Source organism: Artemia franciscana, unplaced genomic scaffold, assembly GCF_032884065.1.
Source record: "Artemia franciscana unplaced genomic scaffold, ASM3288406v1 PGA_scaffold_30, whole genome shotgun sequence".
Classification (NCBI taxonomy): domain Eukaryota; kingdom Metazoa; phylum Arthropoda; class Branchiopoda; order Anostraca; family Artemiidae; genus Artemia; species Artemia franciscana.
The window spans coordinates 1,848,401-1,865,719 of NW_027062662.1; the positions used below are offsets into that span (position 1 = coordinate 1,848,401).

Below are 17,319 nucleotides of genomic sequence, written 5' to 3' on the forward strand. Positions count from 1 at the left end.
GTCTGAATTCTCGGAAGAAGAAAATGAGGAATATTTTTGAAAGTTTTATTTGATACCTTTTAATTTTAATTACAACAGGTCCCTAATCATTTACTATTACCCAATTTTACGGGCAGGCCGAGTAAGACAACTCCAGTGCGCCGACTGAATCTATCTGTGAAGCAGAATTCTTTCATGTAGTAAATATCTCAGTGGCAAATCAGGTCCCAAAAAGGTAATTGCAGACGCCTTAGTACACCAGAAAACATATTCGTCCATTCTAAAAAAAAAAAACTCTTTTTAGTCAACATTTTTTTTAAACCTATTTTTATTTTTAAGTAAAAGTTAAAAAATTTAAACAGTTAGGAAGTTTGAAGTATTCCTACCCTTTGAAGAAAAACAAAATTATGTCCCTTTTCACGATACGGCTAGTGATCATTTCAGTGACACTACAAAAAATTGCAGACCTTTTAAAAATAAATATAGTTTATATTTTTTTAGCTCAAATTGTACAGAAATGAATGGACTTTTTTTTCGAATATGAAAAAAAAAGTTTGTTACCTTGAAGAAATTACAAGTTTTTAGCCTTTCTTTGAGATATTTGTCGAATTTTACAGCACTTATTTTGAAACTACAGTACATAGAGAAAAAAATAGTGTTTTTTTTTCAATTTAAAAATCATATTCTTGTAGATCTAGATCTCTTCTTCCGATTGATATAACACTACGCCGGATTCGTCAACCCAATAACTCGCAAAAAAAAAATCCTGAATCGTAACTTAGTTATAGGCTAAATTTGGCGTTTTTGGTCTATATCTCAGAAACACCCCAACGGCGTAACATGCGCCCTATGATATTCGTTTTCAGCATGGTCGACTACCCTAAGATCCGTCCTCAGCATTTTTGTACCTTCCGGCATGGGTGGGTGCAAGATACAGAATCTGGCGCTCTGACTACAAGTTAAAATCCCAAACCCAATCATCATCTCTATCATTTTCAGTTTTGATGCGTTTTGATTCTCGCTGTCCAGGTTGATTTTCACCTAACTGCGCGGTTTTACGTTGCTTTGTTGTTTCCTCCTAGAGGTCCCTTTTTGGCAACATTGTAGAATTAATTATACTTTCTTTTTGAGCCGCAAGCATTAATATTGAATCAAGTCCAATTTATGATAATAATTTCTACATAGCTTCAAATTTTGGGTTTACTATTTTAAGGTTTTTGAATTGCTTTAATCCATTGTCAAAATATATTCAAATATTTTTGCAATCGCCAGTTTTTTACTCTTTAAACAGTTTAATATAATTGAAAGCTCTTCCATAATGCCTTTCACTTTTCCTAAGATAGCCCTGGAGGTTTTCACTTAATACCCTGAGCCGTTCCAGAAATATGGCGGGTGTACCCTTTTGACAATCAGAATGCACTTAGTGGGTTTTGATTTTGTTCAACATCCCTCTCAACATTTCCTGAAAGTAGTTGAAATTAGAAGTAGTCGCAATCGTAAGTAGTCTCGCTCACAACTAGTCGCAGTTGCAGCCGCAGTAGTAGTAGTGGTCCTGAAAGGTTTAAGATAATACCATTAGTCGTTCCCAAGACATTGCATTGTGTTCCCAAGACAAGTATCTTTTGATGGAGTACAGCACCCTCCTCAACATTCTCTGAAGTCTCATCTTGGCTTTTCGGACAAATCCAGGATCGAAAATTCCTCCTTTCCCATTGATATATCCTCTATACAAAAAAAGGCAAATTGCATAATTCACAACCATGTCTCGGGGGCTATGGGGAGCTTCGCATCCATGAAGGCATAGTTCTAAGACCTTTTGACTACATTGAAAAAAATGTGTTTTTCCTTTAAAAGTACCAAGGAGACTAAATATGAAGTCGGACTAGTGGAAGTAGTTAAGTGAAAACTTCATCAAGCATATCTTAAAAATCTTGATTGAAATATTAATGAAGAAGACATTCGTATGTAGTTTCTGGTCGTAGCAAGTGCCAAATTAAATGAAAAAATGTGTCTAAAAAATCAGGAAAAAGAAGCAAAAAATCAGCAAAAAGATTCAGACATCACCAGACTGTTAATGTTTAAATTTTACAGACGAAATGTATCGTCAAAAATAACTAATTAGTTTTAATTATTTTCAACGTGGCAACACTAACAAAAATATTTAATACCCAAAATTTTGCACACCAAAAAAAAATCCAAAGAAATCAAGGTTGTCAAGTATGAGTAGACACAGAATCGGTGTCGGGGGCAAAATAGTCTTTCATTCGGTGTTCTTGGTGCTGCAATAGTTTTATTTTTTTTTCAAAAAGCTTAATAGATAGTATTGATATACAACATCAAACAGCACCTTGCTGTGCTAAAACCCAACAGAATTAAGTGTGACCAAATGAAGTGCCTTCAAAGATAAAGGCTTTTCTGCAAAATTTTTGTTTTAAGTCATCTTACAGCAACATTATATAGGCTTTATGACAATATTTTGTTTTTAGCCACCCTGAAGACGAATAATGAGGCTTCTTGACATTTTTTTTTGTCTCTAGCTATCCTGAAGTAGAATTATATAGGCTTTTTAACATGATTTTGGTTTTGCAGCATCATTGAAGCAAAATTATATAGGCTCTTTGGCAATGTTTTGTTTCCAGCTATCCTGAAGCAGAATTATATATGCTCTTTGGCAATTTTTTTGTTTCCAGCTAACCTGAAGCCGAATTATATAGGCTTTTGGGGAATATTTTGCTCCTGAATCAGGAAAACACATGCTAAAACGATACTTATTGGAACACATAAATCCTTCATATAATAATTTAACATTTTTTATTCTAATAACAACAACATATTCATAAAAAACGGCTTTGTTGATGATAATCATTTGAGCTGAAATGCGATACTAGGGCTGCTGCAGAAACTCTTGCTTGCAAGTCAAATTTTTCCAGGTCATGTGCCCAAATCACTTCACCCCAACGAATTGTCTAAAAAAAAGAAAAAACTGAAGTTATCGCACAGTTTCTTTAAATTACGATCTAACTGATAATTTGAATCAATCAAGTCAGGCCAAATTTCCGAGGAGAAGGAGCGTCAATTAAACTTCCTTGAAATCGGGATATCATGAAAATTCTTTACTTCACCAATAACAAATTAGAGATTTAATTGAATGATGATCAGAACCTGGAATGAAAAATCAGGACGAGGGAAATTGACAATTATTAAAAACTTTTTAAGTTTGAATTGTGATTGTAAATTATACAGACCAGGGTGAGCCCACACGGGTATTGAGGTGCATTTCAAAGGAAAATTTAAGGGCATGCTGAACTAAATCAAAATACATTTTAAGCATCCAGGTTATCAAAAATACATATCTGCAATATCTTAGGAACGGAGTAGGGTATTAACCTGAATCTTTAATGGCCACCACTACTACTAATGGTACTGTTACAGCAATTGTGACTTATACGTCTTGTGACTGTGAGAATTTGCAACTAAGATTACTAACGATGGTGACTACTTGCAGCTGTGACAACTTGCGACTGCTTACTGAAAATGTTAAGGGAGATATTGAGCAAAATCAAAGCAGACTATCGGCATGCGAATAGTCAAAAAAACATATCACCAATACCTGAAGGGCGGCTTAAGGTGTTATAAGTTGATACTTCCAGGGCATCTTAGGAGGGTTTTGGAAAGTGATTGAAGGTCAGCCAGCCCCTCCCCCTTGCCACATTTAGATACCCCCTCCTAAACACTGGTCAAAATTATGAGGAAAAACACATTTTGTTCAATATTGTCAAAAGGTCTTAGAACCATGCCTTCACGTATGCAAAGCTCCCCATAGTCCACGAGACATGGTTGTAAATTATGCAATTTGCCCTTTGTTTGTATAGAAGATATATCAAAGGCAAAGGAAGGATTTTCGATCCTGGGTATGTCCGACAAAGCCAAGATGAGACTTCAAAGAATGTTAAAGAAGATCTTGGACTCCATCAAAAGATACTTTTGGCATCACGGCTATCAAAGAGCGTATCTACAATGTCTTAGAAAAGGCAAATGGTATTAACTTGAAACTTTCAGGACCACTACTACTACTGCGGCTGCAACTACGACTAGTTCTGACTGTGACTACTTGCGATTGCGACTTCTTCTAATTGCGACTACTTTCAGGAAATGTTGAGAGGGATGTTGAACAACATTAAAACCCACTATGTGTATGCTGATTGTCAAAAGGGCACATCCGCCATATTTCTGGAACGGCTCAGGGTATTAAGTGAAAACCTCCAGGGAATGTCTCAGGAACAGTTAAAGGTGTTAAGGTAAAAATTTAAGAGAATTTTGAGGGGGAGGTAGAACTTATTAAAAATCTAAGTATGCACACCCCGATTGTCAAAAGGGCGTATCTGTAATATTTCAGGTTCAACTAATGGTATTTAGTTGAAGATTTCAAGTGATATTGAACTCAAGCAAAAGGTACTATGTACATTCAGCTTACTAAAATAGTGTGAGCAATATTTCAAGAAGAGTTAAAGGTATTAAGCTGAAACTTTCACGGAATGTTGAAATGGTTTTAGAGGCACTATGTGCATCCCTGTTGTCAAAAGGGCTGTGAAACATTTCAAAAATGGTTAAGATATTAAAGTTGAAATTTCAGATAATGTTGAGAGGGTTGTTGAACCCAACCAAAAGACGTTATGTGTATACCTGTTGTCAGAATACTATTTTCTATACCAGACAGGCAAACGCTCGCTTCAAAGTGACAAATAAAAGGTTTAAAGATTCGAAATAAAAAGAGCTGAGCGATTTTTCTGGCATATGTGCATTCTCCTATTCCATTTTCGTTCATTTGTAATATTTTTAACATTCTCCCAGGAGAATTTTTTTCGGGTACATTGTCTGTAACTTGCCGTTGAACAAAACCTAAGTCAAGAACAGTCCCAAATCTAGATTTCAAACTGAACAAAATTATAAAATGATTATAATAAATCCCAATCAAAGCCAACGTTCCAGTCACCTTATGCAAATTAAGAATTTAGATTAGAATAGCATATTTTTATTCTTTGGCCAAAGACCTGAAAAACAGTGGAAATATTCATAATATTAACCCAATAATAAAGCTTTGGTAGTCAAAACAAATAGATATTAATTACAAAAAAAAAATACCAAAATAGAAGTTTTTTAAAGAATAGTTTATAGCCATACTAAAGTTAAGACGGGCAGATTTCAATTCATATAATAATTCAAACTCAAAACGGCTACAGATTACTATCACAGTTGATAGAACAAAAATTAAAATATATAATCACGTTAAACTTAAAGACGTTAAACATACATAGATAAAAAAAAATCTTCGATAAATAAATCCATAGATTAATAAATAATTCTTGAAACGAGTAATAATCAAATTGAATTTTAAAATTAAAACGAACGAAATACTACAAACGGGGGTTTGTAGTAAAATGACCTTTCTAAGTCATCGTGGAAATGATCTAGTGTCAAGTTTTGGCTATTTTGGAAATTTAGAGAATTTCTTATAACAGAAACATTCCAAAGCTTAATAAAATTTTACCACAGTTCGACCCTGAAACGATCTTTGAAAGTCATCATGGGAATGGCCTAGGTTAAATTTTTTCATCCAACACACACGCTGACAATTTTGAAACTGCACAAAGCTATATAGAACACATAGGCTACTCATATTTACAATTAAAACAAGAATCAAAATGAGACCTTTCAATTCTAAACAATGAATTTGATATACTCAGTGCCCTAAAAATCACGGGAGAGGTTCAAGAAATGTTATTATACTGTTATATGTTATATTAAATGTTATTATACTGGCACCTTTAAGACATATTACCTCACTTATTGCATTCAATTCGGACCACTGAAAAGATTAATTAATTCACACCATAGAAATTTAGTACATATATTCCATTGCAGAAAGGTACAGACGTTAATAATAATAAAAAAAAATAAAGCATTTCTACACCTTACATGAAGGATCTTGGTATCGACTGTAGTTAATTTTATCACTTTCAATGGTCTTCGCACATTTTTTTAAGAGCTGGAGGAATCTCACGACCCTTCGGACTGCATTCATATTTCTATTTAATATTTCACACTCGAGAGGGAGGGATCAAACCGGGGCTTAGAAAGATAAGACCTTTTCTGTCCCCTAAAAAAAATGCTAGATACCTGAAATACTGCCTCTAATCTTGCAAGTCTCACAGCCTGTTCAACAGTTAAACGTTTGGCAAAAACTGCTATCATCAAAATAGTTGATTTCAGTGTCTCTGTACCAAAAGACAATCCTTGAAAATACAAAGGGACATAATATTAGAACAACTAATATCTCTTCTCTTATGGCGAAAGAGAAAAAAAGCTGCATTAAAAAGTCATAACAACACGCACTAGTGACAATTTTTATGCTGAGAGGGGGGGGGGGGGGTAACACCGATTAAAATTTGCATAAATCCAAAGGCTCCCTCCAAACAAACGCTACTGAAAACACATTCAATGATTAAATAATCCAAATATTTGCTGACAAAAAGTATTTTTAATTGCTAACAGCTATTAAAGCTTACGGTAAATTAATGAATAATCTGATTTCCAGCATCAGGCGAGGCAGAACAACGCCTGATTCAAGAGAGAAAAACAGAACTCCCATCCTTCCAGTGAAAATTTCACGAATTGTGCCCCCCTGCTTGAAATTGTAGCTGTTAGGCGAATGGTAGGAATGTCATTATTCCACTTTAATTTTTTGTATCCATAGATTAGCGATACTTCTCGACAATAAAAGTCCTTGCTGGACCCAGGGTCATGAATCTTCAGGCAAAGATCGATCCACTGGCCCACCACTGGACACCATAGGCAATGGTTATGCTCTTACTTTTCTACTTACTTACTAGGACTTAGTTCCTCCCACGGCGGCTGGCCTATAAGGCGACAACAGTGCATCTCCACAACAACCTCAGAAGATCTTGCAGCCAAAAGTCTTCCAAAGATGTTTCCAAGCAGTGTAGCATTTTTCTCTAGATGTAGGCCAAGTTTCGCTTTCTGCCGTTCAAGTCTTCTTATATCAGGAGAGGGGAACAACAGATATCATGGGAGAGCCTGCCATATGGCCCCAATGCCACCATCTACTACTTGGGATCTTCTGGACTATCAGTAGTTGCTTTGTTCATTCACGTGTGGAGTTGTTGGTAATTCTATCAGACCAGTGGATTTCCAGGATACGCCGAAGGCAATTGTTTTCGAAATCTTGTATTCGTTTCTCGACCGTTTTTTCATTGTCCGTGCTTCGCTTCCGTAAATTAACACAGAAGACCTTGTTATTCGGTTGTCGGAGCTTGAGCCTTAAACAGTATGCAGTTTTTCCAGACTTTGCTTGGTTTGGTAAAAGCACTGCCTGCATAAGCAGTACCGATGCGTGTAGTAACTTTACGCTCCAGGTTTGCATCAAAATTTCCGATGCTTCCAAGATACTTAATTTCTGCAGGCTCCTCTATCTTATAAAAACCGACATTAAGTATCCGCCCAGAGCTGTATTTCCGTTTTTCCGTATGACTTCGGTCTTTAGACAATCGTATGACTTTCGCTCTATTGACAATCACACTCGTCGTGCTTGTTTTTAGAGTTCTGTGATTTCCTGCTGAAAATCTCCTCTAGGACGGGAAAGGAGCGTAATATCATCAGCAAAATCACCGTCAAAGATAGTGCGGCTGTCATTCAACTGAACCCCTCCAAAAAAGTGACATAGCCAAAACAAGTGACCAATGAAAACCATGTTGAGCACAGGAGAGAGGATACTGTCTTGTCGTATACACCACAATGGACCTAGAGCCATCCCGTCATGTCTCCGTTGTCGGTTCATACAGCTCCCTTCTGGTCCTTCTATAAAGCAACAATAATAGTAATAATTTTGGTCAGGACGACACCATACCATAGTATTTTCCATAAGGGTTCCCAGTGAACAGAATCAAAAGCCTTTAAGAAGTTGATAGACACTATTAGTATTTCAGTCTGCCACTCGTTGGATTCTTCAATTAGTATTCTTAAACTCGAAATCAGACCAGCACACGACCTGCCTGGCCAAAAACCGTCCTTTTTGTCTCTCAGGATCTAGTCCTTTCTTGATTGAGCACGATTCCGGAATATATAACGAAGGAATTTACTTCCTATGACCTGCGATGTAGTACCTCCTCAATTGTTGCAGTCAATAATTCAACGTTTTTACAAAGTTTGACAGTAACTCCTTTCTTCCATTCACTGGGGACACTCTCAGTTTCCCAAGTCTGACTGACTGTTTCTTGGGGAGGTCTCATTAGGATCCTAGTAACATTATTCAACAAATAGGCAGTAGGCCGTCAACTTCGGCAGCTTTGCCACTTTATAGCTTTCGTGGGTAGTATGGTCTAGATGGAATCCAGATGGCTCTATAGGATTAAACAACGACGAAGGCCACACTACCTTTCCATCATAAAAACAAACAACAGGTAAAACGATAGGGAATTTCTAAGATAGTGAAACTTGCTTAAGCCTCAAATGAATATCTCGGCCTTATATCCAAGGGTAAAACCCATATAAATAAAATAAGCTTTACAGTAAAATTCAACCTTTAGAATTAAAAATTAAAGCAGTCAAAGAATCATTACTTCGACGAAGTTTAACCTGGACCAATAGATAAAACAACATAAAACGAAGTAATGAGGCTTGAGGATGAAAAAGAGGTTTGTAGAAAATGAAGTTTGTAGCTATTTCCAAATTTAATCAGGAGTTAATCAGGGTTATGGCCAATTCCCGTTTATATCAATCATTTTGATGGAATTAGTTCTAAGGAGTACAGCAAAGGCAATGGGAGAACACAGAACTAATTGGGGGAGTAAAACTAACCTAGATTCAGATTATGCCGAAGATTTAAGGATCCTAGATGAAAATATTAGCAAAACGAATGAATTTTTAGAGATTTTGCGAGTTCAGGGTACAAAAACAGGCTTTAGATATAATGCTAAGAAGAATAAGTCACTAAGACCAGGTATAAGTGAAGGTGAAGAAGTAATGTTGGGTAACGAGAAGATCGAATAAGAGGGCAGTTTCCACTTGCCTAGGTAGTATTAATAGTAAAGACGGTTGATGCAGTGAAGATGTTAAAAGTAGTGTCCATGGCCCAAGGTATTTTTCCACAGTTGAAAAAGTTTGGAAGATAAGTCTTTGAACTAAGATTAGAATATTGGAAGCTTCAGTGATGACAGTAGTCAGGTGTTGTTTTGAAACGTGGGCTCTCAGAAAAACGGACAAATGGAGAAATTTCCAGAGAAATTGACGATGGATTGTTTTGGGTGCCCGACTGACTGACCGTATCTAAAACAGTTCACTGCACAAAAATGAAGGTCAATCCCGCTTTCTAGGACTATAATGGCAGAAAGGTTGAGATAGGTAAGACCACGTTCTGCGGATGAAGGATTGCCCAAGATCGTCCTTGTTGGGCCACTGTCTAGGACCGAACAAAATGCAGGTCACCCCTTAATGGGGTGAGAGAATGTCGAAGGAAAGATTTAAGGGAAATGGGGGCTTCTTGGGAGGGCTTTGGATAGATTTTGATCGAGGATGAGCATGTGTAGCTGTGTCGCCATCAGGCGGCTAGGTGCTGCAATGAGTTGATAGTAGTAGTAGTAGTGTCTTGAGAAACATAGCAAAGGCTATGGGAGAACATGATATTATATGAGGCAAAACTCTGAAACTTAGACTTCGCAGATGATTTGAGCATCCAAAATAAAAGAAAAATGCAGAATAAACGAGCCTTTGGAGATCTTGTGAGTGTAGGGGGCGAAAATAGGTTTGTCAATGAATGTCTAGAAGACTAGGTCCCATAAATCAGAGGCAACATTGAAGTGTTGCTTGTTGAAAAGAGGCATAAATGTCGAAATTTGTTCAAAATAATCTAAAGGTGAACTAACAATGTCCCCGGGAATGACACGCACCCCATTCAAGCCCTTCGTCGACGAAATGTAAGTTATGTAAGCTACCCATTGCTCATACCCAAGATTTATTGTCGGGAAAAGGGGGAGGTCAATTTGATCTTGGGTGTCCAAAAAAATAAGAGTATTACGTTAACACCTCATAGAATGTTGAGGGGAATGCTGAACTGAACTAAAATACAATATGCGCATCCAGGTTATCAAATGGGCGTATCGATAATATCTTAGGCTTGGCTGAGGGTATTAGATTTAAACTTTTCGGGCTACTACTGCTACTGCTGCGACTACTTGCGACTGCGACTGGTTGTGCCTGCGACTACTTGCGAATGCAACAATATACGATTGGGGTTAATTGCGACTGTGACAACGACAACTGTGTCTGCGACTACTTTGAGATGCGATTGCGACTGGAAATGTGTATTTGTGAGTGCAACTACTTGTAACTTCAACAACTAGCGACTGCGACTGCGACTGCGACAACTTGCGAATGTGACTATAGTTTGGCTTCTGACAGCAAAATGTTTAAAACATATTTCGTTTTCATTAAAGCATAAAGAACGCAATATACATATTAAGGTTTACGGCTAGGGGAGGAGGCAGGAGCAGCCAAACTCCTGTTTGCACTAATTTATATTTGTTTTAAGTTTGACGTAAGTATTCATTTTAATTTCTATTCGTTTTAGGATTTATTGGCCCATCCACATCAGTATCTGTTGTATTTTAATTTGATGTGACTATTTTAATTACTGTGCTTTATTAGTAATTATTGGTTGTTTTAAGCTTGGATTATAATAGGACTTTATTTCTGTTCGTCTTAAATTTTAACATAGACCTTTATTTATATTTAAAACAACGCTATTTAAAAAAAATCACTTTCTTTGAATCCATAAGAATGAAAAGGTGATTGTATGGTTTCCTTTATCTATGTAGCCTTATTAGTAAGGACGGTGAGGGTCGTGAAGACATAAAAAGTAGAATAGTCAAGGCTCGAAGTGGTTTTTCTTTGTTGAAAAAAGTTTGGGAAAATAAAAAGAACCCTCAGAACTAAGATTATAAGACACTAGAATCCAGGAAATTACAGTGACCTAAGATGGCTGAACGCTTCGAAAGGTTACAGATAATATACTATATGTTTTAAAGAGGCAACGTCAAGGATAGTTTTGAATCACTCAATGAACTCTGCAGATACATAGGAGCTTCTAGGACTATGTCAAAAGAAATATTATGAGGAACGCTAAATCGGAAATAAAGCTTTCTAAAGCCGCTTTAAGCAACAAAAAGATTCTTAAACAGCAAAATGCCAATTCAAATTTTCGGCAGCAAAACAATATTTTTAGACCAAGCAGGACCCCATTCTGAGATAACAAATCAGTTTAGATTTATCGACAAGGTATTTATAGTTCCCAGGTTCTGAGACAATACTGTCATGCGACGACACGTTCATTCTTAGTAACAAGGGTTGTACCTACTAATTGAATAGTTTATAGTGTAGCATAGTTATGCTACAGATCTTAAGGAAGAAGGGGGTCACTGGATCATTTTGTGGAAGATAGAGGGGGCTTACATCCTTAAAATAAAGTTTATTCCGATGAAATATTTTCTTATTTTCTGTGAGATATCCTTCAGATCAATATCGGGAGGGATTTGCGATGAAAAATATTAGCAGAAAGAGGCGGGAGTTGAGGAGAGCAGTATTTGCCCTCGAAATTATAAGAATTCAAAGTTTTTATGTAAAGCACATGAAAAGTGGAACGATCGGGGGAGGGACAGGGGAATTCTGTCACTGTCTTCCAAAGAATTTTCTATTATTTTACGTTTTCTGGTAACATTTGTCATTCCTGCGAGCTGCAAGTTTGCGTTTAATCTGCTCATACATGTCGATAATTAGGGCATTTCTTCCCAAATTTCGTCACACTAAGGCCCTCTTAGCCCTAAAGCAAATCTTCAGCCCCCTTTTTAAGCATTAGAACGCTCTATCACATATTATGGTAACTATTCAAAGTAATACTTGAAGCTAATACAATTTACGGCCACCCCGGATATAAACCTCCCTGGATTGCTAGGGATCCTACGACCCCTATTCTAGCTTGCAAACTTTTGTTTATCTTGTACTGTACACATATATATGTGTGATAATGCCAAGCTATAACTTCTTAGTCTTCGAGTTTAATGACCTGAGTCGTGTCACACTTCAGAAGTTACACTGCACCCCATAATGAACCTGAATGAACCAGAATTGAAGCATTGGGGTAAATACTGAATTTAACAAACAAAATTAAGAGGTTTGAAAACATTGCACTACCAGCCTAACAGAGGAAGGACTAGAGATTAATAACTAAAATAAATTGTAAGGGGTTGTTGGTATGGTTTTCCGAGGAGATATCCGAGGTAGTTAGGTTTCTTTAAAGCTTTTCTAAGAGGATCTCAAGGACAGCTCTTATTGTTCTTCTTCAAAAGCTAGAATGCCCATGTCGGTATATTGAAGCAGTGAAATCCCCTGTACGGTATGTAATGCGTTTACAATACGAAATTAAAAAACTATGATACCTTGCACGGTCCACAAGCTGTGAGATAATAAATGTCTGGCTATAGCTTCTCGGTCTTCAGGTCTGATGACAGGCCCAGTTATATCACTACACGGTTCTAAACTAGTTTCAAACCGACAATTAAACCAATCGACTAGAGGATCCCATTCTTTTGACTGCATTTCATGCCACTCTTCATTGTCCTGAAATGAGAAGTAAAGTGAGAAACATGTGATGCAGAATTGATAGCACGAGTTTACGAAAATGCATAGGGAGGGAGGAGGGAACAAATACACCAAAAAAATAGCGACGAAGACCACACTGCCTTTTCATGTAAAAAAAAAACACAAAGTAGAAAAATAGAAACTTTTTTTCTAAGACAATGGAAGACAGACTATCTTAGAGAAAAATCCCTATTGTTTCTTGTTTGTGTTTTTTTTATATACACCAAAATCTAGAGAGGTAATTGCCTTTCCTTTGCCCATTTAATTGACATGCCCAGGGGACAGGACTCCAAAATCAAAAGATACTCATGACTTTTTTTAGAGATTAATTAAATCAAACCTTTTTCCAAAAAATAAATTTTTCAAAGAAAAGTAAAGAGCTATATTAAATCAAATACGACCAGAAATAAAGTAAAACCATTACTCACGCTTGCCCGAGCGTAAATCGCTATTAACGGATGAATGAGAGACAAAATGACCAGATATCACAATGAATTATCAAGTTAAACTTAAAACAAACAGAAATTACCAAAAACAGAAGTACGGATTACGCCCCCTGAACCTTCTAAAGACAAGAGCGTCATTTGCTCTTTATTGAAATACAATTTTCATTTCGAGCGCTGCGTTTTTATTTGTCCAAACATCAACAAAAAAAAAGAAAGAATATCGCCACAATAGCTAAAATTACTGAAAGAACTAATGAAGGCTGGCAATTTGACAATTTCCTGGGCCAATTTTAAAAGAGAAAAAAGTTTAGGATAAATTATGTTTTCAGTAAAGCACCAATGACGCTCTGGCCTTCAAAAGGCTTGGTGACGTTAGTCAGAATCCTTTTTATGGAACTTATGCTGGTTTGAAGTTTGACTTGATTATTCGGTGAAGTTTCTGCTTGTTTCGAGACTCATTTGTACATTGATAGTGATTTCTGCTTATTTTAAATTTGGGTTATTATTTGACTTTATTCCACCGTCTTTATTTTAAGTATTTTACTTTTCTGTGAGAATATTTAACAACTATTTTTAATATTAATCTGTGTTTGTTTTAATTTGATTTACAAAAGGAATATTTATACAGCTTTTTAATAATTTTGCTGTTTGGGTCTTAAAAAGGAAGACTTAGCCTGACTATTAATAATTTTGACAAAATTGTGCATACATTTCATTACTTGTATTACTATAGAATTTTGGATGGGTGGGTAAAAGGAACATAATGCAAACAAATGGATTCAAAATCAAAATAATTTTTGATCTTCTATAGGGCTGAAGCAATACTGACCCCCATCCTGCCCCAACCTAAAATACAGACAAAAATTGATCAACCGTATTATTATAAGAATATTGAATTTTGTTTTAACTGCTTCTTTGTTTAAATAAATGTATTTGGAGCTTATTCATTAAAAATAGTTCTGATTTATAAGCATAGAAGGTCAAGAATTAATGTAATGTAACGAAACTTGTGTCTGGCTGTAGTTCCCTTGGCTCGAATACTTTTAAAGAGGAGCTTCCACTGCCTGAAACTTTAAGTATATCCAAATAAAGAAAAGGAAAAAAAATATTTTTTGTTTGTTTATCGTTGGGTTGGGAGTCTGCTGTGGCGTGGTGAGCTACTAATATTACATCTATTATTTTTTTTTTTCTTCTTTCTTTCATTGGTTATCTTTGTATTTGATTATTTATCACTTCGGCTGTTTCATCTGGGCAAAAAAAGCTTGTATTTTTGTCAGATCTTTGTATATTTAGTATATTATGTATATATGGTTGAAACATAAATGAACCTCAACCTGCTGTTTCTCATTAAGAATCAATACAACCAAAATTGTCTTCAAGCATTTATTTGACTTTGTAAGCTCCACTTGGTCCCTGTAGGGACCCTGATCCTGTTTACCCCACGCTCTAAGCTTATTCTTTTCTTATTTCCTTTTTTCAGGAGAATCATTTCACGTCTTGTATGAATTAAGGCACTTGTGTAAGATAATCTCAATTATCTAATATATATAATTAAATGACTATATAAAACGAGTCCGTTGATATTTAACTCATGAACTTCGTAGAAGTGAAAAAAGACTTGAGAGCCATGGCTAATTAGAGTAAAGCCAAGACAGTCCTTCTGAGAGTTAAAGTCGGCTTAACTTTTTCAGCTGTATATAAATGATTAATTTCCCTTGTTGATGATAGTCTATCATCCATCTTATGGCAGCACTAAGGTAGATAGGCTTAGAGTAAAATTAATACAAATAGTCTATCAGTTGTGTGAGTCATTTGAAGGCAATTAGAGGCCCAAACATTATTCAAAGATTTAAGATCGACCATGTCCAAAGGACTTTTTTATTGTTCATATTATACGAGTTTTACCTACTGGACAAAGCCCACTGGTATTTTAATGGGGTTAACAGAGATATTTGGTTGACTCATGACGAACAATGTCCACTATACTTGTAGGCAAAACAAGGGACCGAAAAAGTCGGCTAGACAGTGACTCATAAGCAACCCCAGACACCCAGTCAGAAATTTGAGTTCAAAACCCAGTATTACGGTAAACCCCTAAACTTAAAACACTGATGGGAGCAATTCAATCCAGCGTTTCTGAGGTTACAGGCTAATCAAGCCTATAAGAGTAGCCTATATAAATTCCGAAAATAAAAACAACCATAACTGATTTAGAATTTCAGCCGCCCGGCCTACATCAAGGACTAACGCATTAATAGAATGATAGCGCCAAAAATATCGTAGATAGGAGGATTTCTAGACGTAGCCTACATAGATTCTTCCCGGACATCGTACGAGATGTGCAATGAAAAAAAATTACGAAATATCCTAGAATTGTGGCTCGATAAAGAAACTACATGAGGTCGATATAAGAGACAAACTGTGCCTTGCTTCTTGAAATTCATTGCGGCAAAATACTTTTGGGACGGACCAGATTGCTTTGATTTAAGTATTACTTTTTTGTGTGTTTGCCGATAAATCATATTAGAGGCATATTCTTATTGTATTCTTTGAACAATATATACAATCAAGAGGCAAGCCACATTTTGCTCATTCAGGAATCAGCAGAATCTTTGCCTAATTGTAAATATATTGGTTTACCCCTCGGTAGCCCCATCTATTTAACAGCTTAGGTTTGGTAAATGGGATTACCCTTAAAAAGATCGTGAGCTTCCAAAGAATTATACAAAAAAATCGATCAAATACACCGGACAGAAGCAATTCACAAAAAGATGTGAACGAAAGAAATTGTCGTTGATTTAGGTCGCTTCCACTTCTGTGTTTTTGCAACCTTAATTAAACCTTAAGTGTTTCAAAACTTCTAAGGAGTATTGCATTATTCAGATTGTTAGGATACAAAAGTTAATTCACCAGATTAGGCGTTTGGGTCAGGTAAGAGAGGTGAGATCAAAATTAGTCCGTATTACTACGATGAATGATACTGCAAATAGCAAAATTAAATCTGTTTCATATGTTTATAAACATTGTGCTAAGATATACTTAGCTCAACAAATGGATTTAACATAACAATTGATTACACCCTTGTAAGTGAGTTTTGGTTTTTTAGGCTATTAGTTTATAGGAAGCCAAGCTTTTTCAAAAGAAGGCAAACAGCGACGTTAAAATTTAATTCATACAGAAATTACAATAAATATAATTACCAGATCAATATAAGTTGCGTTCAATGTGTCCTCTTAGCTATCTTCACAGTCCATAATTCAGATGACTTCATTTCTCTAGATTCAAGGCTTTCAGTCCCGAGCAAGAGAGGTTAACAGGATTAGTCATACCAAAAACTATCGAAAGGATGAAGAATGTAATATATATTCCATAGCGAAATCTTTTCAACCAGTACCGTTTGCATCTACCTAGATTTACGGTCGAGCCAATAGATGACAACCTATATGGGAGTTACAGCCTCATTTCCCCTCTGAAACAAGATATGTGAATGTCTCCTAGCATATCAACCATTCCCTGGGAGGCATACAGCTAATTGTAAAGTATGCTATCACTGACAAAGCTTCCAATACGCTATCAGTATTTCATTAGAATTAGCCAGGAGGGACAAAGGGGGAACATGAAGACAGATGGAGGAACATATTACAGAGGAAGAGGTTTTAGAGATAGATGAACTAGGAGGACCAGCAATGCTTAGTTGCACTACCCATGCTGTACCTAACCTTAATAAATACATTCAATGAAGCAGACGGTATTTCTTCAGTATTCGAGGTCTTCATTTCTTCAGCATTTCAAAGTCTTCAGTATTGTCAGCTTTGTTAAAAGCAGTCTGATAGCTTTCGATCTTCTCCACAAGCACTGTTTCATTCTAGCTACCGGCAAACGAACACGTGCGAGCGCATGGATAGTCGCCGTCAATTCCATTCTATGCCCCCCCCCCTACTATTCTTCAAGTAGGTGGAGCAGGATGAATATATCCAACTCCAATGGCTCCTATTGTATGTCATTGCTTGAGCGTATTGAAGATCTGACAATTAGAATCTAAATTAGAAAGAGGTGTCAAGTCATCCGTTAATCATAGATCAGATCAGCTTGAACCAGTGTCAGAGAGCTATCCACGGAATAGGTTCACTCAAAAGCTAGTCAATTAATTCAAAATAGCAATAAACAGCAGATGTCGAGTTACGCT

The 17,319-nt window shown here is 36.3% G+C and overlaps 1 protein-coding gene across 1 annotated transcript in view; it reads right to left on the reverse strand.

Annotated features, from left to right (window-relative positions):
- Positions 1-2,773: 2,773 nt before the first annotated feature.
- LOC136041609 (ATP synthase mitochondrial F1 complex assembly factor 2-like) overlaps positions 2,774-17,319 on the reverse strand; it is a 41,792-nt gene continuing 27,246 nt past the window's right edge. Inside the window, exons 4-6 of the mRNA XM_065726318.1 lie at positions 12,486-12,666; positions 6,157-6,272; positions 2,774-2,945 (exon numbers count right to left, since the gene is read on the reverse strand). Of these exons, the coding sequence (XP_065582390.1) occupies positions 2,814-2,945; positions 6,157-6,272; positions 12,486-12,666 (429 nt within the window). The 3' untranslated portion in view covers positions 2,774-2,813. The remainder of the gene's footprint in view (positions 2,946-6,156; positions 6,273-12,485; positions 12,667-17,319) is intronic.